The sequence below is a fragment of the Bufo gargarizans genome, chromosome 1 (genome assembly GCF_014858855.1).
Source record: "Bufo gargarizans isolate SCDJY-AF-19 chromosome 1, ASM1485885v1, whole genome shotgun sequence".
Classification (NCBI taxonomy): domain Eukaryota; kingdom Metazoa; phylum Chordata; class Amphibia; order Anura; family Bufonidae; genus Bufo; species Bufo gargarizans.
The window spans coordinates 68,246,519-68,271,879 of record NC_058080.1 but is presented as its reverse complement, the minus strand read 5'-3'; the positions used below and the strand labels follow the sequence as shown (position 1 = coordinate 68,271,879).

Genomic DNA, 25,361 nt, shown 5'->3' with positions numbered 1-25,361 from the left:
CGCAGCATCCATCTGTATCGCTGTCCTGAGGACGGCGATACAGTTGACTATGGAGATGAGCGCTTCCACAATGGAAGCGCTCATCCCCTTGTGCCCTGCCGCTACGCCACTGCTTTCTGGTTTGGGGGCTGTCACGAGGGTGTCAAGAACCACGCCTGACTCCGTTATACCCGGGGTCAGGAAGTCGCAGCGGGTGGCTGCGTGCTCTATGTAGAAAGATAGGGCTGTTTCTTTATGGTAGCTTTCTGGGTTTGCTTCGCAACCCTTTTTGGCTCACTCAGGGATCCGTAGCTCCTTCTCCTCAGCTGTTCCTTGTCCAGCACTCCCAACCTCCTTATATTCCCCTCTCCCACTTCTCTGGTTGCCAGATATAGAGCTTCCTGCCTGGACTTCTATACTGACCCACTGGAGCTGTGTTGCTGCGTTCCCTGGTTGTTGTTCCAGAACGTTACCCTCCGGATCCCTGTTGGGCCTTTGTGGTCTGCTGTGATCGCCCACCTGGGATTACAGTGGGATGCGAAAGTTTGGGCAACCTTGTTAATCGTCATGATTTTCCTGTATAAATCGTTGGTTGTTACGATAAAAAATGTCAGTTAAATATATCATATAGGAGACACACACAGTGATATTTGAGAAGTGAAATTAAGTTTTTTGGATTTACAGAAAGTGTGCTATAATTGTTTAAACAAAATTCGGCAGGTGCATAAATTTGGGCACCACAAAAAAAGAAATTAAATCAATATTTAGTAGATCCTCCTTTTGCAGAAATTACAGCCTCTAAACGCTTCCTGTAGGTTCCAACGAGAGTCTGGATTCTGGTTGAAGGTATTTTGGACCATTCCTCTTTACAAAACATCTTTTAGTTCATTCAGGTTTGATGGCTTCCGAGCATGGACAGCTCTCTTTAACCACTTCAGCCCCCGCTAGGTGAAACCCCCTTCATGACCAGAGCACTTTTTACACTTCGGCACTACACTCCTTTCACCGTTTATCGCTCGGTCATGCAACTTACCACCCAAATGAATTTTACCTCCTTTTCTTCTCACTAATGGAGCTTTCATTTGGTGGTATTTTATTGCTGCTGACATTTTTACTTTTTTTGTTATTAATCAAAATGTAACGATTTTTTTGCAAAAAAATGACATTTTTCACTTTCAGCTGTAAAATTTTGCAAAAAAAACTACATCCATATATAAATTTTTCGCCAAATTTATTGTTCTACATGTCTTTGATAAAAAAAAATGTTTGGGCAAAAAAAAATGGTTTGGGTAAATGTTATAGCATTTACAAACTATGGTACAAAAATGTGAATTTCCGCTTTTTGAAACAGCTCTGACTTTCTGAGCACCTGTCATGATTCCTGAGGTTCTACAATGCCCAAACAGTAGAAAACCCCCACAAATGACCCCATTTCGGAAAGTAGACACCCTAAGGTATTCGCTGATGGGCATAGTGAGTTCATAGAACTTTTTATTTTTTGTCACAAGTTAGCGGAAAATGATGATGATTTTTATTTTTTATTTTTTCTTACAAAGTCTCATATTCCACTAACTTGCGACAAAAAATAAAAAATTCTAGGAACTCGCCATGCCCCTCACGGAATACCTTGGGGTGTCTTCTTTCCAAAATGGGGTCACTTGTGGCGTAGTTATACTGCCCTGGCAATTTAGGGGCCCAAATGTGTGAGAAGAACTTTGCAATCAAAATGTGTAAAAAATGACCGGTGAAATCCAAAAGGTGCACTTTGGAATATGTGCCCCTTTGCCCACCTTGGCAGCAAAAAAGTGTCACACATCTGGTATCGCCGTACTCAGGAGAAGTTGGGGAATGTGTTTTGGGGTGTCATTTTACATATACCCATGCTGGGTGAGAAAAATATCTTGGTCAAATGCCAACTTTGTATAAAAAAATGGGAAAAGTTGTCTTTTGCCAAGATATTTCTCTCATCCAGCATGGGTATATGTAAAATGACACCCCAAAACACATTCCCCAACTTCTCCTGAGTACGGCGATACCAGATGTGTCACACTTTTTTGCTGCCAAGGTGGGCAAAGGGGCACATATTCCAAAGTGCACCTTTTGGATTTCACCGGTCATTTTTTACACATTTTGATTGCAAAGTTCTTCTCACACATTTGGGCCCCTAAATTACCAGGGCAGTATAACTACGCCACAAGTGACCCCATTTTGGAAAGAAGACACCCCAAGGTATTCTGTGAGGGGCATGGCGAGTTCCTAGAATTTTTTTTTTTTTGTCGCAAGTTAGTGGAATATGAGACTTTGTAAGGAAAAAAGAAAAAAAAAGAAAAATCATCATTTTCCGCTAACTTGTGACAAAAAATTTAAAATTCTAGGAACTCGCCGTGCCCCTCACGGAATACCTTGGGGTGTCTTCTTTCCAAAATGGGGTCACTTGTGGCGTAGGTATACTGCCCTGGCAATTTAGGGGCCCAAATGTGTAAGAAGTACCTTGCAATCAAAATCTGTAAAAAATGGCTGGTGAAATCCGAAAGGTGCACTTTGGAATATGTGCCCCTTTGCCCACCTTGGCTGCAAAAAAGTGTCACACATCTGGTATCGCCGTACTCAGGAGGAGTTGGGGAATGTGTTTTGGGGTGCCATTTTACATATAACCATGCTGGGTGAGAGAAATATCTTGGCAAAAGACAACTTTTCCTATTTCTTTATACAAAGTTGGCATTTGACCAAGATATTTTTCTCACCCAGCATGGGTATATGTAAAATGACACCCCAAAACACATTCCCCAACTTCTCCTGAGTACGGCGATACCAGATGTGTGACACTTTTTTGCAGCCTAGATGCGCAAAGGGGCCCAAATTCCTTTTAGGAGGGCATTTTTAGACATTTGGATCCCAGACTTCTTCTCACACTTTCGGGCCCCTAAAAAGCCAGGGCAGTATAAATACCCCACATGTGACCCCACTTTGGAAAGAAGACACCCCAAGGTATTCAATGAGGGGCCTGGCGAGTTCCTAGAAATTTTTTATTTTTGTATAAGTTAGCGGAAATTGGTTTTTTTGGTTTTTTTCTCACAAAGTCTCACTTTCCGCTAACTTAGGACAAAAATTTCAATCTTTCATGGACTCAATATGCCCCTCAGCGAATACCTTGGGGTGTCTTCTTTCCGAAATGGGGTCACATGTGGGGTATTTATACTGCCCTGGCTTTTTAGGGGCCCTAAAGCGTGAGAAGAAGTCTGGAATATAAATGTCTAAAAATGTTTACGCATTTGGATTCCGTGAGGGGTATGGTGAGTTCATGGGAGATTTTATTTTTTGACACAAGTTAGTAGAATATGAGACTTAGTAAGAAAAAACAAAAACAAACAAAAAATTTCCGCTAACTTGTGTCAAAAAAAATGTCTGAATGGAGCCTTGACAGGGGGGTGGTGATCAATGACAGGGGGGTGGTGATCAATGACAGGGGGGTGATCAATGACAGGGGGGTGATCAATGACAGGGGGGTGATCAATGACAGGGGGGTAATCACCCATATAGACTCCCGGATCACCCCCCTGTCATTGATCACGCCCCTGGTAAGGCTCCATTCAGACGTCCGTATAATTTTTACGGATCCATGGATCGGATCCGCAAAACACATGCGGACGTCTGAATGGAGCCTTACAGGGGGGTTATCAATGACAGGGGGTGATCAGGGTGATCACCCCCCTGTCACTGATCACCCCCCCTGTAAGGCTCCATTCAGACATCCGCATGATTTTTTACGGATCCATGGATACATGGATCGGATCCACAAAACACATGCGGACGTCTGAATGGAGCCTTACAGGGGGGTTATCAATGACAGGGGGTGATCAGGGTGATCACCCCCCTGTCACTGATCACCCCCCCTGTAAGGCTCCATTCAGACATCCGCATGATTTTTTACGGATCCATGGATACATGGATCGGATCCACAAAACACATGCGGACGTCTGAATGGAGCCTTACAGGGGGGTTATCAATGACAGGGGGTGATCAGGGTTATCACCCCCCTGTCACTGATCACCCCCCCTGTAAGGCTCCATTCAGACATCCGCATGATTTTTTACGGATACATGGATACAAGGATCGGATCCACAAAACACATGCGGACGTCTGAATGGAGCCTTACAGGGGGGTGATCAGGGAGTGTATATGGGTGATCACCCGCCTGTCATTGATCACCCCCTGTAAGGCTCCATTTAGACGTCCGTATGCGTTTTGCGGATCCGATCCATGTATCCGTTGATCTGTAAAAATCATACGGACGTCTGAACGGAGCCTGACAGGGGGGTGATCAATGACAGGGCGGTGATCAATGACAGGGGGGTGATCAGGGAGTTTATATGGGGTGATCATGGGTGATCAGGGGTTTATAAGGGGTTTATAAGTGACAGGGGGGGGGGTGTAGTGTAGTGTAGTGTGGTGTTTGGTGCGACTGTACTGACCTACCTGAGTCCTCTGGTGGTCGATCCTAACAAAAGGGACCACCAGAGGACCAGGTAGGAGGTATATTAGACGCTGTTATGAAAACAGCGTCTAATATACCTGTTAGGGGTTAAAAAATTCGGATCTCCAGCCTGCCAGCGAACGATCGCCGCTGGCATGCTGGAGATCCACTCGCTTACCTTCCGTTCCTGTGAGCGCGCGCGCCTGCGTGCGCGCGTTCACAGGAAATCTCGCGTCTCGCGAGATGACGCATATATGCGTGACTGTGCGCAGGGCTGCCACCTCCGGAACGCACATGTGCGTTAGGCGGTCCGGAGGTGGTTAAGTCACACCACAGATTTTCAATTATATTCAGGTCTGGGGACTGAGATGGCCATTCCAGAACATTGTACTTGTTCCTCTGCATAAATGCCTTAGTGGATTTTGAGCAGTGTTTAGGGTCGTTGTCTTGTTAAAAGATCCAGCCCCGGCGCAGCTTCAGCTTTGTAACTGATTCCTGGACATTGGTCTCCAGAATCTGCTGATACTGAGTGGAATCCATGCGTCCCTCAACTTTGACATGATTCCCAGTCCCTGCACTGGCCACACAGCCCCACAGCATGATGGAACCACCAGCATATTTTACTGTAGGTAGCATGTTTTTCTTGGAATGCTGTGTTCTTTTTCCTCCATGCATAACGCCCCTTGTTATGGCCAAATAACTCAATTTTTGTTTCATCAGTCCACAGCACCTTATTCCAAAATGAAGCTGGCTTGTCTAAATGTGCTTTAGCCCACCTCAAGCGGCACTTTTTGTGCTGTGGGCGGAGAAAAGGCTTCCTCTGCATCACTCTCGCATACAGCATCTCCTTGTGTAAAGTGCGCCGAATGGTTGAACGATGCACAGTGACTCCATCTGCAGCAAGATGATGTTGTAGGTCTTTGGTGCTGGTCTGTGGGTTGACTCTGACTGCTCTCACCATTCGTTGCTTCTGTCTGAGATTTTTCTTGGTCTGCCACTTCGAGCCTTAACTTGAACTGGGCCTGTGGTCTTCCATTTCCTCAATATGTTCCTAACTGTGGAAACAGACAGCTGAAATCTCTGAGACAGCTTTCTGTATCCTTCCCCTAAACCATGATGGTGAACAATCTTTGTCTTCAGGTCATTTGAGAGTTGTTTTGAGACCCCCATGTTGCTACTCTTCAGAGAAAATTAAAAGAGGAGGGAAACCTACAATTGACCCCCTTAAATACTCTTTCTCATAATTGGATTCACCTGTGTATGTAGGTCAGGGGTCACTGAGCTTACCAAGCCAATTTGAGTTCCAATAATTAGTTCTAAAGGTTTTGGAATCAATAAAATGACAACAGTGCCCAAATTTATGCACCTGCCGAATTTTGTTTAAACAATTATAGCACACTTTCTGTAAATCCAATAAACTTCATTTCACTTCTCAAATATCACTGTGTGTGTCTCCTATATGATATATTTAACGGACATTTTTTTTATCGTAACGATTTATACAGGAAAATCATGACGATTAACAAGGTTGCCCAAACTTTCGCATACCACTGTATATGTTTGTCTGTATTGTCTGTCCTCTCCTTGGTGTTTTCCTCTTAGTGTCAGTGGTGCAGACTAGTGATCCCACCGCCCCGTTCACTACATAGGGCTCATCTTAGGGAAAGCCAGGGTTTAGGCACGTGATCGGCGTACGGGTGAGGAACCCGTCTAGGGACGTCAGGGCAGTCAGGTGCCAGCCGCAAGGTGAGTCAGGGGTCACGACCTTTCCCTCTCCCTTGGGCAGGGCTTTCCCTTTTCCCTCCCTGTGCGTGACGCCGGTCATTACATTATATCTGGCCCTTATTTTGTGTAGGTAAAAAAAAACTTTAAAACTTTTTTTTACCTACTTAGAATCCAGTATGGATCCAATTGCTGCTTTGTCAAAGCAATTTCATGGCCTGTCTTTGGAGGTGGCAGGATTGAAGGCGTCGGTCCTCCAGCAACAGCAGCAATTGCAACAGACCGCAAGCCCAGCGGTTGCTACAGGTAACCAGGTTGTTGCGGAACCCAAGGTTGCTCTTCCTGACAGATTTTCTGGGGGAAGGGACAAGTTTGTGACATTCCGTGAGGCCTGTAAATTATATTTTAAGCTGCGCCCTTACTCCTCTGGTAATGAAGAACAGCGGGTGGGGGTTGTTATTTCCCTGCTGCAGGGGGACCCGCAATCCTGGGCAGTCTCTTTACCCACTGATTCCCAGGCTCTCCGGTCAGTGGATGAATTTTTTGGGGCCTTGGGTCTCATATATGACGACCCTGACCGAGTCGCATTGGCTGAATCAAAATTATGGAGACTCCTACAGGGAGAGCGGCCAGTAGAGAAGTATTGCTCTGAGTTCCGTAGGTGGGCTACGGATACCCAGTGGAACGACCCGGCTCTCAGGAGTCAGTTCTGCTCTGGGTTATCCGAAAGGGTTAAGGATGCGCTTGCGCTGTATGAGACCCCCTTTTCCCTTGATGCGGTTATGTTCCTTTCTATCCGAATAGATAGACGTCTTAGGGACAGATTGAAAAACCCGGAGCAATTGGTAACCCCTCCCAAGCAGCAGTTAGTCTGTACGGACTTAGATGAGCCTATGCAGCTAGGAGGAACTACTCGTCAGGTCCATCCTCCTGAGGTTTGCCGTAGGCGTGGGGTTTGTTTTTTCTGTGGGGAGAGGGGTCATTTCATTAATGTCTGTCCTTCTTTCCTCAAAAACAAAAGACCGTCGGAAAACTACTAACCCCAGGCTGTGTGGAGGATGTCAGCCGGGGGGTATATGTTTCCTCCATACGAACATCACAATGTGTGTTGCCAGCGGTTGTTGTTTTTGGCGTTAAGACGGAGACTATTTCTTTTTTTCTAGACAGTGGAGCAGGAGTAAATTTGATAGATGCCCATTTTGCCCACACTATGGGTTTGTCTCTCTGTACGCTACAGAGACCTATTCCCATTTTCGCTATTGATTCTGCTCCTCTGTCTCAGAGAAACCTCACTCACATTGTCCATAACTTACACCTTCGGGTAGGGGACCACCATAACGAGATGCTTTCATGTTATGTTCTGGAGGGGCTTCCCACTCCGGTGGTGCTGGGCCTTCCCTGGTTGGTAGCGCACAATCCAGTGGTGGATTGGCAGGCCAGGGAGATATTGGAGTGGAGTGAGCATTGCAGAGAAAATTGCTTAAATAGCAATTGCTTAGTCACCTCCATAGCTACCCTACCTACATTTGTTTCGGACTTTGAGGACGTTTTTTCTGAAAAGGGTTGTCAGAAGTTACAACCTCACCGTCCTTATGATTGCCCGGTTAACCTTATTCCCGGCGCAAAATTACCCAAGACCAGGTTATATAATCTTTCGGGTCCGGAGAGACAAACCATGAAAGATTATATCTCTGAGAGCTTGGCTAAGGGACACATCAGACCCTCTTCTTCACCCATGGCTGCAGGGTTTTTCTTCGTTAAAAAGAAGAATGGGGGCCTGCGTCCTTGCCTAGATTTTTGCGAATTAAACCGGATAACCATCCGAGACCCATACCCTCTTCCTCTCATTCCTAACCTGTTTAATCAGATTGCGGGTGCTAGGTGGTTCTCCAAACTTGATCTTAGGGGGGCCTACAATCTGATTCGTATCAAGGAGGGGGATGAGTGGAAGACAGCTTTTAACACCCCTGAGGGGCATTATGAAAATCTAGTTATGCCTTTCGGTCTGACCAATGCTCCTGCCGTCTTTCAACATTTTGTTAATTACATTTTTAGTCATCTTATCGGCAGGTTTGTGGTAATATACCTAGATGATATTTTAATTTATTCGTCTGATCTGAAAACACATGAGGTGCATGTCAGACAAGTACTGCAGGTCCTACGGACGAATAAATTATATGCTAAAATTGAAAAGTGTGTCTTCGCCGTTCAGGAAATACAATTCCTAGGTTATTTATTATCTGCTTCAGGTTTCCGTATGGATCCTAGGAAGGTCCAGGCAATTTAAGATTGGGATCTTCCTGAGAACCTTAAAGCACTGCAACGGTTCTTGGGCTTCGCAAATTTCTATAGAAAATTCCTTAAAAATTATTCAGTTATTGTTAAACCCCTTACTGATATGACTAGGAAGGGGACTGATTTTTCTAAATGGTCTGATGCCGCTAAAATTGCTTTTTCCTCTCTAAAAGAGAGGTTTACCTCGGCACCTGTACTAGTCCAACCTGATGTCTCCCAGCCTTTTATTGTTGAAGTTGATGCGTCAGAGGTAGGAGTGGGAGCTGTGCTGTCTCAGGGTCCGTCTCCTGGCAAATGGCGTCCTTGTGCTTTCTTTTCTAAAAAACTATCTGCAGCAGAAAATAACTATGATATTGGCAATAGGGAACTATTAGCTATTGAACTAGCGTTTGAAGAATGGCATCACTTTTTAGAGGGGGCAATCCACCCCGTCACTGTGATTACGGACCACAAAAATCTTCTGTACCTCGAATCAGCTAAGCGTCTCACCCCTAGACAAGCTAGGTGGTCGCTATTTTTTTACCAGGTTTAACTTTGTTATTACCTATCGTCCTGGGATAAAGAATACCAAGGCTGATGCATTATTTCGCTGTTTCCCTGGAGGGGGTAATGTGAGTGATCCGGTACCCATTCTACAAAGAGGAGTGGTTGTCTCTGTGGTACACTCTGCTCTGGAGGGGAAGGTGTTAGAGGCCCAGGGGGACGCCCCGGTCTCTTGCACCTCAGAGAAATTGTTTGTACCGTTGAACCTGCGTTTCGAATTATTAAAGGAACATCATAAATCGGCACTTGCTGGGCACCCGGGTAGTAAAGCAACCTTGGAGCTATTGTCTCGTCGTTTTTGGTGGCCAAGGTTGCGTCAGGATGTAATGGATTTTGTGTCTTCTTGTTCTACTTGTGCGCACGCGAAAGTCTCTCATACACGTCCTGCAGGGTCTTTATTGCCACTTGTCATTCCCAATAGGCCATGGACACATCTGTCAATGGATTTTATCACTGACTTACCTTTGTCTGCGGGTAAAACAGTTATTTTGGTAGTAGTAGACAGGTTTAGCAAAATGGTACACTTCATTGCGTTACCCGCACTACCTAATGCTAAGACTCTTGCTCAGGTATTCATTAGTGAAATCGTGAAGCTTCACGGAGTCCCTTCCGATGTTTCGGATCGGGGTACCCAGTTTATTTTTAAATTTTGGAAAGCTTTTTGTTCCCGTTTGGGGGTACACTTGTCATTTTCCTCAGCTTTCCATCCTCAGTCGAATGGACAGACTGAGCGTACCAACCAAAACCTTGAGACATATCTAAGATGTTTTGTGTCTGAAAACCAAGAGTTGTGGTCATCATATTGTGGTCATCATATTTACCGTTAGCTGAGTTTGCCATAAATAATCATCGTCAGGAATTCACTGGCAAGTCACCATTTCTTGGTGCATATGGTTTTCATCCCCAATTCTGTACTTTCAAAGAAGGGGGGTTTTCTGGGGTTCCCGAAGAGGAACGGTTTTCGTCATCTCTTTCATCGGTATGGCAGAAGGTGCAAGCTAACTTGAAAAATATGGGAGGTAAATACAAATGCATGGCTGATAAGAGACGGTCGCCAGGTCCGGACCTAGGAGTGAATGACTATGTGTGGTTATCTACTAGGAATATTAAATTAAAGGTTCCCTCTTGGAAACTGGGTCCTAGGTTAATTGGCCCTTACAAAATTGTAGCCATCATTAACCCCGCTTTTCGCCTGGAGCTACCTCAGACTTTTAAAATCCATAACGTCTTTCATAAGTTGTTACTCAAGAAATATGTTCCACCTCTAGAACAGTCACAGCTGCCACCCCCTCCTGTTGTTGTGGATGGTAATCTAGAGTTTCAGATATTCAAAATTGTTTATTCTCGTCGCGTCCGCCGCTCTCTTCAATATCTGGTGCATTGGAGAGGTTACGGTCCCGACGAAAGAATGTGGGTTCCTGCGTCTGAGGTAAACGCCGACAGGCTAGTTTGGGCTTTTCATGCCTCTCATCCTGAGAGACCTGGTCCTGAGTGTCCAGAGGCCTTTCGTAGAGAGGGGGGTACTGTCACGAGGGTGTCAAGAACCACGCCTGACTCCGTTATACCAGGGGTCAGGAAGTCGCAGCGGGTGGCTGCACGCTCTATGTAGAAAGATAGGGCTGTTTCTTTATGGTAGCTTTCTGGGTTTGCTTTGCAACCCTTTTTGGCTCACTCAGGGATCCGTAGCTCCTTCTCCTCAGCTGTTCCTTGTCCAGCACTCCCAACCTCCTTATATTCCCCTCTCCCACTTCTCTGGTTGCCAGATATAGAGCTTCCTGCCTGGACTTCTATACTGACCCACTGGAGCTGTGTTGCTGCGTTCCCTGGTTGTTGTTCCAGAACGTTACCCTCCGGATCCCTGTTGGGCCTTTGTGGTCTGCTGTTGTCGCCCACCTGGGATTATATGTTTGTCTGTATTGTCTGTCCTCTCCTTGGTGTTTTCCTCTTAGTGTCAGTGGTGCGGACTAGTGATCCCACCGCCCCGTTCACTACATAGGGCTCATCTTCGGGGAAGCCAGGGTTTAGGCACGTGATCGGCGTACGGGTGAGGAACCCGTCTAGGGACGTCAGGGCAGTCAGGTGCCAGCCGCAAGGTGAGTCAGGGGTCACCAACTTTCCCTCTCCTTTGGGCAGGACCTTCCCTTTACCCTCCCTTTGCGTGACGCCGGTCATTACAGGGGCTCATCGAGGATTTCCCCGGCTCCCCGGTGGCCTAGTCCGAAGCCTGCTTTTGCCCATTTATTGAGGTCTCCCCGTATCTGACCTAACAGGGAGGTCTAATTCCTGCTGTAGATTTCTCTCAGGTCTCTTGGAATCCATGTTCCCAAATATTTGACCGCCCCCGCTGTCCATCGAAATGGGAAAGAGGTCGCTAGATTAGTTTCCAGCGAGCTAGTCAGCGAAATGTTTTTTAAAGTTAATTTTTAGATTGGTCATAGTCTGGTATGTATTAAATTTGGTGATCAGGTTCTGGAAAAAGGTCAGAGGCCGGGTGATTGTGAACATCAAATCGTCTGCGTATGCCGCAATTTTATATTCCTGCCCCCCTACTGATAGACCCGTGATGTTAGGGTTCAACCGAACGGTTCAGAGTAGAGGTTCGAGTGAAAGCACAAAAATCAAAGAGGAGAGGAGACAACCCCAGTCTGGTCCCATTTCTTAATATGTATATATGTTTGTATGTATATACACTGAGCAAAAATATAAACGCAACACTTTCGGTTTTGCTCCCATTTTGCATGAGCTGAACTCAAAGATCTGTAACATTTTCTACATACACAAAAGACCCATTACTCTCAAATATTGTTCACAAATCTGTCTAAATCTGTGATAGTGAGCACTTCTCCTTTGCCGAGATAATCCATCTCACCTCACAGGTGTGGCATATCAAGGTGCTGATTAGACAGCATGAATATTGCACAGGTGTGCCTTAGAGTAGGTGTGCCAACAGTGTGCCCACAATACAGTAGGTGTGCCAACAGTAGGTGTGCCAACAGTGTGCCCACAATAAAAGAACACTCTGAAATGTGCAGTGCCACAGATGTTGCAATGTTTGAGGGAGGGTGCAATTGGCATGCTGACTGCAGGAATGTCTACCAGAGCTGTTGCCCGTGCAGTGAATGTTCATTTCTCTACCATAAGCAGTCTCCAAAGGCGTTTCAGAGAATTTGGCAGTACATCCAACCGGCCTCGCAACCTCAGACCACGTGTAACCTCCACATCCAGCATGTTCACCTCCATGATCATCTGAGACCAGCCACCCAGACAGCTGCAGCAACAATCGGTTTGCATAACCAATGAATTTCTGCGCAAACTGTCAGAAATTGTCTCAGGGAAGCTCATTTGCATGCTCGTCGTCCTCATCGGGGTCTGGGCCTGACTGCAGTTCGTCATTGTAACCCACTTGAGTGGGGAAATGCTCACATTGAATGGCGTCTGGCACGTCGGAGAGGTGTTCTGTTCATGGATGAGTCCCGGTTTTCACTGTTCAGGGCAGATGGCAGACAGCGTGTGTGGCGTCGTGTGGGTGAGCGGTTTACTAATGTCAATATTGTGGATCGAGTGGCCCATGGTGGCGATGGGGTTATGGTATGGGCAGGCTTTTGTTATGGACAACGAACACAGGTGCATTTTATTGATGTCATTTTGAATGCAGAGAGATACCGTGACGAGATCCTGAGGCCCATTGTTGTGCCATTCATCCATGACCATCACCTCATATTGCAGCATGATAATGCACAGCCCCATATTGCAAGGATCTGTACACAATTCCTGAAAGCTGAAAACATCCCAGTTGTTGCATGGCCAGCATACTCACCGGACATGTCACCCATTGAGCATGTTTGGGATGCTCTGGATCGGCGTATTCGACAGCGTGTTCCAGTTCCTGCTAATATTCTGCAACTTTGCACAGCTATTAAAGAGGAGTGCACCAACATTCCACAGGCCACAATCAACAACCTGATCAACTCTATGTGACAGAGATGTGTTGCACTGTGTGATGCAAATGGTGGCCACATCAGATACTGACTGGTTTTCTGCCCCCCCCCCCACCCTTCTCCCCCCCAGTAAGGCAAAACTGTTCACATTTTATTGTGGGCAGTCTAAGGCACACCTGTGGGAATATCCGACCGCACACAAACGCTAACAGTGTGTAGTCCATTTAAAAACGTATCCGTGTTTCCCATAGCTTGCCTCAAAGGAGCCTTATCCAGACCAGGCCTGTTCACATCTTACCTGGACAACTATTTATTTGAGGTATGGCAGGCAATCGACTGATCGTCAGGCTGGTTTCAGCGTAAAAAGGGGTTATATTAATCTTTGAGCATGATTTTACAGTTTTTATAGAGAATTTTTGGACATAAAATGTTGAGTAATTTTGTGACTACATTGTATTACTTACCATGTAGTGATACTTAGTTACAGCCAGTATTATACTCCAGAGCGGCAGTTACAATTCTGCAGGCTATGGAGCTGAAATTTCAATTGGCTGCAGAGCTTGTTGTAGTATATATTAGAAAACTAAATGGGCTGTTCATCTAGCAGAACTCTGAATTTTCCGACCCTTTCACTTTAATATTTTGTTATGTTTTGGCTAAAATAATTTTTCCTTATCATTCTGTACTCAATGTCCCATAATGAGAAAGTGAAAAGAGAATTTAAGAAATCTTTTCTAATTTATTAAAAAGGAAAAACTAAAATATCTAACATTGACATAAGTATTCAGACTTTTTACTCAGGACTTAGTTGAAACAACTTTGGTCACGGTTACATCCTCCAGTCTTCTTGGGTATGATGCCACAAAGTTTGTACACCTGGATTTGGGGATTTTCTGCCATTGTCTGCAGACCTTCTCGAACTCTGTATGGTTGGATGGGGACCTCGGTGGACAGCCATTTTCAGGTCTTTCCAGAGATCTTCAATTGGGTTCAAGTCGGGGCTCTGGCTGGGCCATTCAAGAACATTCACAGAAATGTCCCAAAGCCACTCCTGTCTTGTCTTGGCTGTGTGCTTATAGTCATTGTCTTGTTGGAAGGTAAACCTTCGGCCCAGTCTGAGGTCCAGAGCACTCTGGATCATGTTTTCATTAAGAATATCTTTGTACTTTGCTCCATTCAGCTTTCCTTCAACCCTGAACAGTATACCTATTCCAGAGGCTGAAAAACACCTCCATGGCAGTGGCATAACTAGAAATGACTGTGTCCCACAGCAAATTTTTGAACAGTGCCCCTCCCAACAAGTTTTTCACAACCCCCTCCTACCATGCAACCCCCCTTCTTTGGCTAATCAAGATTGCTCTCTCAGATGAGGCCCGGCAGCCTCAGTCCGTTTCCTACACATATGTCATAGAGTGTATGTCATATCCCTGTATATTCTGTCACTGTATATAATGTCATTGTGTAATACTGTTGAGGAGGCCCTGACAAAATATTTTAGTCCTCCTCCTGGGTGGGCCCCTTCTGGGTCAGGGCACGAAAGCAGCTGCTTTCCTCATAGCTACATCTCTGTCCTACGTGATGATGCCACTATCATGCTTCACTGTAGGGATGGTATTTGGCAGTGCTTGGTTTCCTCCAAATATTAAACTTAGAATTGAGGACAAGAAGTTCAGTCATTGTTTAATGAAACCAGAGTATATTGTTTCTCACAGTTCGAGAGTCCTTTAGGTGCCTTCAGGCTTTCATGAGTAGAAGCTTCTTTCAGGCCACTCTGCTTTAAAGCCCACATTGCTGGCATGCTGGAGTGATGTTTAACCTTCTGGAAGTTTATCCCATCTGCACAAATAATCTTTGGAACTCAGCCAGAGCGACCATTAGTTTCTTGGTCACCTCTCCTACCAAGGTCCTTTTCTACCCGATTACTGTTTAGTGCGGCAGTCAGCTCCAGAAAGAGTTTTGTTTGTTCCAAACTTATTCCAGCTAAGAATTGTGGAGGCCATTGGGCTCTTGAGAGCTTTGAGTGCAGCATAAATTTTTTCATGCCCTTCTCCAGATCTTTGCCTCCACACAACCCTGTCTCTTTCCTCCTCGTGGCTTGGTTTTTGCTCTGATACGCACTGTCATCTGTGTGATCTTATATGGACAGCAGTGTGTCTTTCCAGATCATGTCCAATTAACCGAATTTACGACAGGTCCAATCAAGGTGTAGAAACATCTCAAAGATGATTAAGAGAAATGGGAGGCCCCCAGAGCTGAATTCCAAGTTTGATAGCACAAGTTCTGAATATTTATGTTTACACAAAATTTAAGTTTTTACTTTTTAGTAAATTTGAAAAAAATAAATACATTCTGTTTTCATTTTTTTACTATGGGGTACTGAGTGCCGATTGATGGGGGACATTTTAAACTTTTTTTCTATCTTAGCACAAGGCTGGAACAAAACAAAATGTGAAAAAGTGAATGGGACTGAAGATTTTCCGAATGCATGGCTGTCATGCAGGATCGGTACACAATAAGTAATCTAATGTTTTTACTAAGTTACTCAGGTTTTTGTTAATTGTACCTATGATGGTGTTTAAAGGTGATTTTACGCTATAAAGGCACAAAGCACAATGCCAGCTCTACAGTAATTATCCATGACAATACATAATCTCAGTTAACATTTGTGGTTGGAAATACAGAGATAGAAATGATACAGTGTTTAACAGCATTGTGTGGTTTGTATATTCTGGAGGTGGTTGATATGTCTGGTGCATAGACTTCTGATAGTGTAGTTTAACCATAGAACTGGTTAAAATGAAGTTTATTTGATGGTTTGATTTTGGTCTGAAGTAGTAGAATAAATGACTTGAAAATACATGACATTGGTTATCTTGTATTGCTCTTGAGTTGCAGCCTGTATTATACTGCAGAGCTGAATTCACAGTCAGGGTTCCATCTGATTACAGTGGCTGGTCTATTACCATCACGTCCCTGAATGCAGAGCATCAGAGCAACATCATCAGGCTCTGTTCACAACTGCTTTCAAAGCTTTTTTTGAAGCTTCTGTCAAAGATTCCATCATCTTTGCCAGAAAAAGTAGTGAAGCATGCTGCACCATTTTGTCCGGTAAAATGATGAGCATTGTGGTGGAACTCAACAGATCCCGTTATAAGTCGATACGATCTGTCGGGCACCATTGGGGTGCATGATGTCATGAACCTATCTCAGCTTGAATTCCCTCTAACACAAGCAAAAACTTATAAACAGCAAGTCATGCAGCAGCATTGCCAAATTGTTGGGTTAAACGTTTTTATTAAAGGGTTTGTCTCATGGAAAACCTTCTACATTTTTCAAACCATTGTCTGAATACTTTTCTAATTGAATGTCATAAAAAATTTGGTATAGTCGCTAAGTTATTCATTAAAAAAAAAGGAATCTGTATAGTGCCACCTTCTGTTTGATTTTATCCTCTTATCTCTGTCCACTTTGCTGAAGTGGTTGTACATGCTCAGTTCTATCCTTCAACTATAATCGTCCATAACTTCTGTTGGAAGCTGTGACAGTTAAAGGGAGAGAGCTGCAGGCAGAAAGGACACACCCCTGAGAAAGGATACACTCCCCTGAGCTGCCAACTTGCAATACATCTAGCAGAGCAATTAGAGCAATGAATAGGCAGATCTGTGGATCCATGGGAGGTACAGGCATTGTTCTAGCTTTTTAAGAAAATGACATGTACTATATTATGTACTATATGATGTCTGGTTGGCCACCCTAAGTATCAAAAATCCAAAGTGCCCCAGACAATAGCCAAAACTATGAAGTACTAATATCTAAAGCTAAATGTGCTGGCTATACATAATTTTTCTAACCTGTTCACCATGACACACTTCCCTGGAGGAGCTTCTCATACCGGATGTGTGGGAGGAGCAGCTGTAAAGTGAAAGTAAGAATCCCAGCATGCACTGCAGCAAGCATCTTCAGAGGAGCAGTCACATGACATCCCCGCCCACCTGTGTTCCCATGGAGACAAGAGCCCCTCCGACATTATCAATAACTCAGTCATCAGTAAATAGCTGCTGTACAGACATAGTAATAGAAGGAACGCCCCCGTCCCATCAGTAAGCTGTACAGATATAGCAATAGAAAGAATGCCCCAGTCCCAGCAGTAAGCTGTACAGACATAGCAATAGAAGGAACGCCCCAGTCCCAGCAGTAAGCTGTACAGACAAAGCAATAGAAGGAACGCCCCAGTCCCAGCAGTAAGCTGTACAGACATAGTAATAGAAGGAACGCCCCAGTCCCAGCAGTAAGCTGTACAGACATAGTAATAGAAGGAACGCCCCAGTCCCAGCAGTAAGCTGTACAGACAAAGCAATAAAAGGAACACCCCAGTCCCAGCAGTAAGCTGTACAGACATAGCAATAGAAGGAACGCCCCAGACCAAGCAGTAAGCTGTACAGACATAGCAATAGAAGGACCACCCCAGTTCTAGCAGTAAGCTGTACAGACATAGCAATAAAAGGAACGCCCCAGTCCCAGCAGTAAGCTGTACAGACATAGCACTAGAAGGAACGCCCTAGTCCCAGCAGTAAGCTGTACAGACATAGCACTAGAAGGAACGCCCTAGTCCCAGCAGTAAGCTGTACAGACATAGCACTAGAAGGAATGCCCCAGACCCAGCAGTAAGCTGTACAGACATAGCAATAGAAGGAATGCCCCAGTCCCAGCAGTAAGGTGTACAGGAATAGTAATAGAAGGAACGCCCCAGTCCCAGCAGTAAGCTGTACAGACATAGCAAAAGAAGGAACACCCCAGTCCCAGCAGTAAGCTGTACAGACATAGTAATAGAAAGAACGCCCCAGTCCCAGCAGTAAGCTGTACAGACTTAGTAATAAAAGGAACTCCCCAGTCCCAGCAGTAAGCTGCACAGACATAGCAATAGAAGGAACGCCCCCCCAGTCTCAGAAGTAAGCTGTATAGATATAGCAATAGAAGGAACACCCCCCAGTCCCAGCAGTAAGCTGTACAGGCATAGCAATAGAAGGAACGCCCCCCAGTCTCAGAAGTAAGCTGTATAGATATAGCAATAGAAGGAACGCCCCCCCAGTCCCAGCAGTAAGCTGTACAGGCATAGCAATAGAAGGAACGCCCCCCAGTCTCAGCAGTAAGCTGTATAGACATAGCAATAGAAGGAACGCCCCAGTCCTAGCAGTAAGGTGTACAGAGATAGTAATAGAAGAAACGCCCCAGTCCCAGCAGTAAGCTGTACAGACATAACAATAGAAGGAACGCCCCAGTCCTAGCAGTATAGAGAGATCACTACTAGTGTTGAGTGCGAATATTCGAATAGCGAATATTAATCGCGAATATCGCAACTTCGCTAATTTGCGAATATTTCGAATATAGTGCTATATATTCGCTATATCGAATATTCTTAATTTTTTAACATCTGAAAACATGACTCCTCACTGCTTCTTTCTTGTGGGTCAATGAGTCATTGGCACACAAGCAACTTAAGCAGGAAGGAATCATGTTTTCATATGAAATTACGAATATTCTAAAAAACGAATATATATCAATATAGTGAATATATTCGTTATTTAGAATATTCGCCTTTTTTTCCCAATCTGTACAGTTGTTCGCATACTCCTCCCTGACAAGCGTCCCCGTCACCATGGGAACGCCTGTGGGTTAGAAAATACCATCGGATCTGAGTTTTCCCTGAGATCGTGAAAACTCACATCCGATGGTATATTCTAACCAACAGGCGTTCCCATGGTGACGGGGATGCTTGTCGGGTAGGAGTATGCCAAAGTGGAATAACAGTACAGATTGAAAAAAAAAAAGACTAATATTCTAAATAACTTATTCGCCATATTGCTATAACTTCATTTTTTAGAATATTTGTCATATTCTAAAAAAACAAAGTTATAGCAATATAGCGAATATTCGTAAAATACACATATAGACTGTAATTTAGCTAACAGTGTTATAATCTTTTTTTTTCTAGTCTAATTTTTTTGTCTCTTCTGAACTTCAGATTTGGAAAAAATTTACATTATTAAAAAGAAATACTATAGCACTATATTAGCTAAATTACAGTCTGTATTTTTACAAATATTCGCTGTATTGCTATAACTTTGTTTTTTTAGAATATTCGTCATATTCTAAAACAAGAAAATATAGCAATATAGCGAATAATCGTAAAATACACATATTAGCCATAGCCAACCAATAGGAAAGTTGCCTTATACAGTTAAAAAAATACATCACAATACACGAATAATTAAATCGCATATTATTTGCGATAAATAGAATAATCAGGAATATTCGATTTCGACAAATATAAGACGAATATTCATTTAGAATATTTGCGAAATATCACGAAATCGAATATGGCACCTCCCGCTCATCACTAGTCACTACCCGTCGCACACATATGTTAATAAATTAGTTGTGCCACTGGATGTAAGCCATGAACAGAAAGAATAGAGAGGGAGATTATGTGTTTGCGACTTTTTAACTGCACCTTTAAAAAAAAAAAATGTCTATCATCACATAACTTACTCCCAGCTGACAGCCTAGAAATCATCTACGAATATATGACTACCCTTCACCTGGAGAGAAAGGGGGAACGAGTGTAGTCAGACATCTCTATATACAGTGTACAGGGGGGTCACACATCTGTATATACAGTGTGCACGGGGTCACGGATCTCTATATACAGTAGTGGGGGTCACACATCAGTATATACAGTGTACAGGGGGTCCAGATCTCTATATACAGTGATGGGGGTCACGTATCAGTATATACAGTGTACAGGGGGTCCCAGATCTCTATATACAGTGATGGGGGGGGGCACATATCAGTATATATAGTGCACAGGGGGTCCAGATCTCTATATACAGTGATGGGGGTCACATATCAGTATATACAGTGTACAGGTGGTCCCAGATCTCTATATGCAGTGATGGGGGTCACACATCAGTATATATAGTGTACAGGGGGTCCTAGATCTCTAAATACAGTGATTGGGGTTACACATCAGTATATACAGTGTACAGGGGGTCCCAGATCTCTATATGCAGTCATGGGGGTCACACATCAGTATATACAGTGTACAGGGGGTCCCAGATCTCTATATACAGTGATTGGGGTTACACATCAGTATATACAGTGTACAGGGGGTCCCAGATCTCTATATACAGTGATTGAGGTTACACATCAGTATATACAGTGTACAGGGGCTCCCAGATCTCTATAGACAGTGATTGGGGTTACACATCAGTATATACAGTGTACAGGGGCTCCCAGATCTCTATATACAGTGATGGGGGTCACACATCAGTATATATAGTGTACAGGGGGTCCCAGATCTCTATATACAGTGATGGGGGTCACACATCAGTATATACAGTGTACAGGGGGTCCCAGATCTCTATATACAGTGATGGGGGGGGGGGACATATCAGTATATATAGTGCACAGGGGGTCCCAGATCTCTATATACAGTGTGCACGGGATCACGGATCTCTATATACAGTAGTGGGGGTCACATATCAGTATATACAGTGTACAGGTGGTCCCAGATCTCTATATGCAGTGATGGGGGTCACACATCAGTATATATTGTGTACAGGAGCTCCCAGATCTCTATATACAGTCTCCCTTCCTCCTGCAAAAGTTCCTTTATCTCAGCTTTTAAGAATCCTCCTGCTAAGCCCCTCCAGCCCTGCACAGCCCGAAGGCACCCCTGATACAAGCAGCGTGCTTCTAGGATCCAGACAGCAGCACACTCCTTCAGGCATGGATGGGGGAGCTCCTCCATGGCACCTGCAGGGATGGAAGAGGGGGCATGGCTTCCAATAGCAAGGAAACCAGGCAGATCTGCTTAAGAAGATATATTAGTAAGTGTAATATTTCCTGCCTTTCTATACAGTTTTAATAAGTGCTAACAGAGTGACCAACCCCTTTAATCATGCTATAACCCGTTCAATTAGAATGAGTTGTCCACGTGACTGCATCAATTGGATAACGGGCCATTGGTGTGACATGAAATTGTGCAGAGGTAGCAGTTGTACCCTGGACCATCACACAGAAGCTACTGTTGTAACATGGCATTACCACTCCTACTCCCTGCTTCTATCTGTGTATGCTTATATAATTTCATCTCGTGTATTTACTTCAGGTCCACTACACTGTGCATTCCTATTTCTAATGTAACTGTTATGTTCAAATGTAATATTCCTGGTTCACCAGCAGGTGGCAGAAAATACGGCAGAGCTACAGTTAGGTAGAATGGAGTTTTCCATTCCATTCTAACACCCCCCTATGTGGAGGAGTGGGCAAGTCCCACTTTCTGCAGGAAGGGAGGGGACCAGTTTCTAGAGCAGTCTAGCTTACCCTCTGCTAGGGGAAGGAAGCAAGTGCTGGGCATGTCTTTGCTGGACGTGCCTAGGCCAAGCCAAGCCAGCTAGAGCACCGTCATCTCTGCTGGATGTGGAGGCCACAGCTTAAAGCCTCAGGAGCCAGGAGGAAAGTGCCCTGGCCTTATTAAGAGACAGACTACAAAGAGAGAAGTTGCAGCATACAGCAAAAGCAAAGTTATACAGTCAGCCTGTCAGTACAGCAGAGCCAGAGAGCAACAGTTGTAGCAAAGACGAGTTTGCCTGCCAGAGTTTCATGCTAAAGCCTGCTGGGACCAAGACAAAGCCTGTAAACCGTTTTGGACAACGTTTATATAAAGTAAAGCTGCTTTTCAACTGCTTCTCAAGGTCAGGGCTCAAGTTATTCTTTTATCCCTCAACTATTCCCCCTATTTGTTTGCTTCGGAGCCAACACCTGGGGTCCATCCATATCCAGGTAGGAGGACCATGACACTCAACTCACATAAAGGGACATTTTAGGCCACCCTATACCACTCGGCCATTCCTACACTTGGGTACCACCACCAATTACAAAAAGGGACCCTGGCCGTTGCCGCTGCGTTGCACTGTGAAAATAAAAACTCAACAAAGACCAGCATCAAAAAGACAGGCAAAATATTTTAAATAGGTTTTCTAGGAGTACAATATTGATGGTCTATCCTCAGGAGAGGTCATCAGTATCTGAGAGGGTTCCGGGCCTATTCACTTGAAAGGGACTCAAAGCTGCACCCAGGCTATGTGATAGATGAACATGACATCACATGGATGCAACTGCTTTGGGGAAAATGCCTGAATCTAGGATAAATCCTTTAAATCTGTACACAGAGTTTATTTCGTCTAACTATTGCTTGAGGGTCTATGTATGAACACATTTGCTTCTCTGGGGTTGCCCATTTATTTTGTGGGTAATATGTAAAACTAAATTTCCTCTTTGAAAACTTTGCCCACCTACAGATTTATCTTGTAATCAGTTAGCCCCTGAGTTGGCACCACCTTGAAAAGGGGTAGTCCAATTGGGAAAATCACGTTGACCATTTGCAATATTTGACATTGACCACAAGTGTACATTCAGCAGCTAAAGCCGTGCACCTAACCTCCAAAAGAACAACGTTCAGAGGTTCATCCTTCTGGTCACCATAGACACTGTATGAGAATTTTTTGAACAACCTTCAACTGAATATTGTTGTGCTATCATTCATTCTTCATTACTTGCATATTACACAGGTATGGCCCTAGGGGAGATATGTATCACACAAGATCCAGTACTAAATGTGTCTTATTTGGATATTGCAAGAATAAGCTGCCACTGGAACAGTGATAAGGGTCAACAGTTCAGAATCGTATGGAGGAAGCATATTTCAAGTCCTGGAGAAGAGAATGGGACCGAGTTATGTTCTGTTTTGAGGACTGAGAACAGCAGCAATTCAGAAGTAAGAAGTAAGATAACTTGTAATGCGACCAATAATTCTTCACTCCTGACCATACATGGGGTCACCAAGGATGATGGTGGGAAGTATGTCTGTGAGGTTACTAGAGAAATACCAACACTGAAGAAAGGAAGAGGGGACGGGACACAATTATATGTCCAGGATGATATTAGAGGTAAGTAGATGTAATCGGACTGCAACTTACATATTTCAACTATGACTGTTACATTGTGTTAATTTACCCTATTGCAATTGTATACGTTGGTTTTGCAGCCTTTGATCTATGTAACCATGGCTGCCATCAGAAATATGAGGGGCACATACAGGCCTTTTTATAGCTAAAGATTATGTTATCCTGCTCCCACCCACCACTGTGCGTCCAATTCCACAAAGAGTTGGGATTTAAATGGAAGTACATTTTTTCACCACCATAAAATGTCATGTAAAAATATAGCACTATGCTGCTTACATACAGTCAGGTCAATAAATATTGGGACATCGACACAATTCTGACATTTTTGACTCTATACACCACCACAATGGATTGGATATTAAACGAACAAGATGTGCTATAACTGCAGACTGTCTGCTTTAATTTGAGGGTATTTACATCCAAATCAGGTGAACGGTGTAGGAATTACAACAGTTTGCATATGTGCCTCCCACTTGTTAAGGGACCAAGGGACCAAAAGTAATGGGACATAATTATAATCATAAATCAAACTTTCATTTTTTAATACTTAGTTGCAAATCCTTTGCAGTCAATTACAGCCTGAAGTCTGGAACGCATAGACATCACCAGATGCTGGGTTTCATCCCTGGTGATGCTCTGCCAGGCCTCTACTGTAACTGTCTTCAGTTCCTGCTTGTTCTTGGGGCATTTTCCCTTCAGTTTTGTCTTCAGCAAGTGAAATGCATGCTCAATCGGATTCAGGTCAGGTGATTGACTTGGCCATTGCATAACATTCCACTTCTTTCCCTTAAAAAACTCTTTGGTTGCTTTTGTAGTATGCTTTGGATCATTGTCTATATGCACTGTGAAGCGCCGTCCAATGAGTTCTGAAGCATTTGGCTGAATATGAGCAGATAATATTGCCTAAAACACTTCAGAATTCATCCTGCTGCTTTTGTCAGCAGTCACATCATCAATAAATACAAGAGAACCAGTTCCATTGGCAGCCATACATGCCCACGCCATTACACTACCATAACCATGCTTCACTGATAAGGTGGTATGCTTAGGATCATGAGCAGTTCATTTCCTTCTCCATACTCTTCTCTTCCCATCACTCTGGTACAAGTTGACCTTGGTCTCATCTGTCCATAGGATGTTGTTCCAGAACTGTCAAGGCTTTTTTAGATGTCATTTGGCAAATTCTAATCTGGCCTTCCTGTTTTGAGGCTCATCAATAGTTTTCATCTTGTGGTGAACCCTCTGTATTCACTCTGGTGAAGTCTTCTCTTGATTGTTGACTTTGACACACATACACTTACCTCCTGGAGAGTGTTCTTGATCTGGCAAACTGTTGTGAAGGGTGTTTTTTTCACCAGGGAAAGAATTCTTCGGTCATCCACCGCAGTTGTTTTCCGTGGTCTTCCGGGTCTTTTGGTGTTGCTGAGCTCACCGGTGCATTACTTCTTTTTAAGACTGTTCCAAACAGTTGTTTTTGCCTCGTCTAATGTTTTTGCTATCTCTCTGATGGGTTTGTTTTGTTTTTTCAGCCTAATGATGGCTTGTTTCACTGATAGTGACAGCTCTTTGGATCTCATCTTGAGAGTTGACAGCAACAGATTCCAAATGCAAATAGCACACTTGAAATGAACTCTGGACCTTTTATCTGCTCATTGTAATTGGGATAATGAGGGAATAACACACACCTGGCCATGGAGCAGCTGAGAAGCCAATTGTCCCATTACTGTTGGTGCCTTAACAAGTGGGAGGCACATATGCAAACTGTTGTAATTCCTACACCGTTCACATGATTTGGATGTAAATACCCTCAAATTAAAGCTGACAGTCTGCAGTTACAGCACATCTTGTTCGTTTCATTTCCAATCCATTGTGGTGGTGTATAGAGCCAAAAATGTTAGAATTGTGTCGAAGTCCCAATATTTATGGACCTGACTGTACATTAGTACTGTTGTGAGTGCAACAATATTATATGTTGTGTCAATATTAACTTCGTTCTAGAATTATATTTATATGTTTTCTTTGGTCTTGAGGTAGTCTGCAGACCTATTCATGATTCTGGGAAGCGCACCAGTTCTGGGCGTGCAGCAAAAGTGGGAACAAGGAGACAAAAACATAGAGAAGGGGAGTACAAGGGATCATCCTTCTTCTGTACCAATCAATGTAAATGTCAAATGTTATGTTTATGAAAGTTGGCATGTATCCGCCACCTTATCTGTAAGGGTGGCAGGCTCGGACTGGCCCACAGGGGTACAGGGGAATTCCGCGGTGGGCCCCTGAGCAAGGTGGGCCCCTAGTCTTCCACCCCCTGCACAAGGCACATGACACATTAGGCTTACTGCACTACATACATATATACAATGTACAGCACCTCAACCAACCTGT

General features: G+C 44.1%; 1 protein-coding gene across 1 annotated transcript in view; it reads left to right on the top strand.

Moving 5' to 3' along the window:
* LOC122928684 overlaps positions 1 to 25,361 on the top strand; it is a 104,694-nt gene that overhangs the window by 36,746 nt on the left and 42,587 nt on the right. Inside the window, exon 2 of the mRNA XM_044281823.1 lies at positions 22,584 to 22,961. Within this exon, the coding sequence (XP_044137758.1) occupies positions 22,584 to 22,961 (378 nt within the window). The remainder of the gene's footprint in view (positions 1 to 22,583; positions 22,962 to 25,361) is intronic.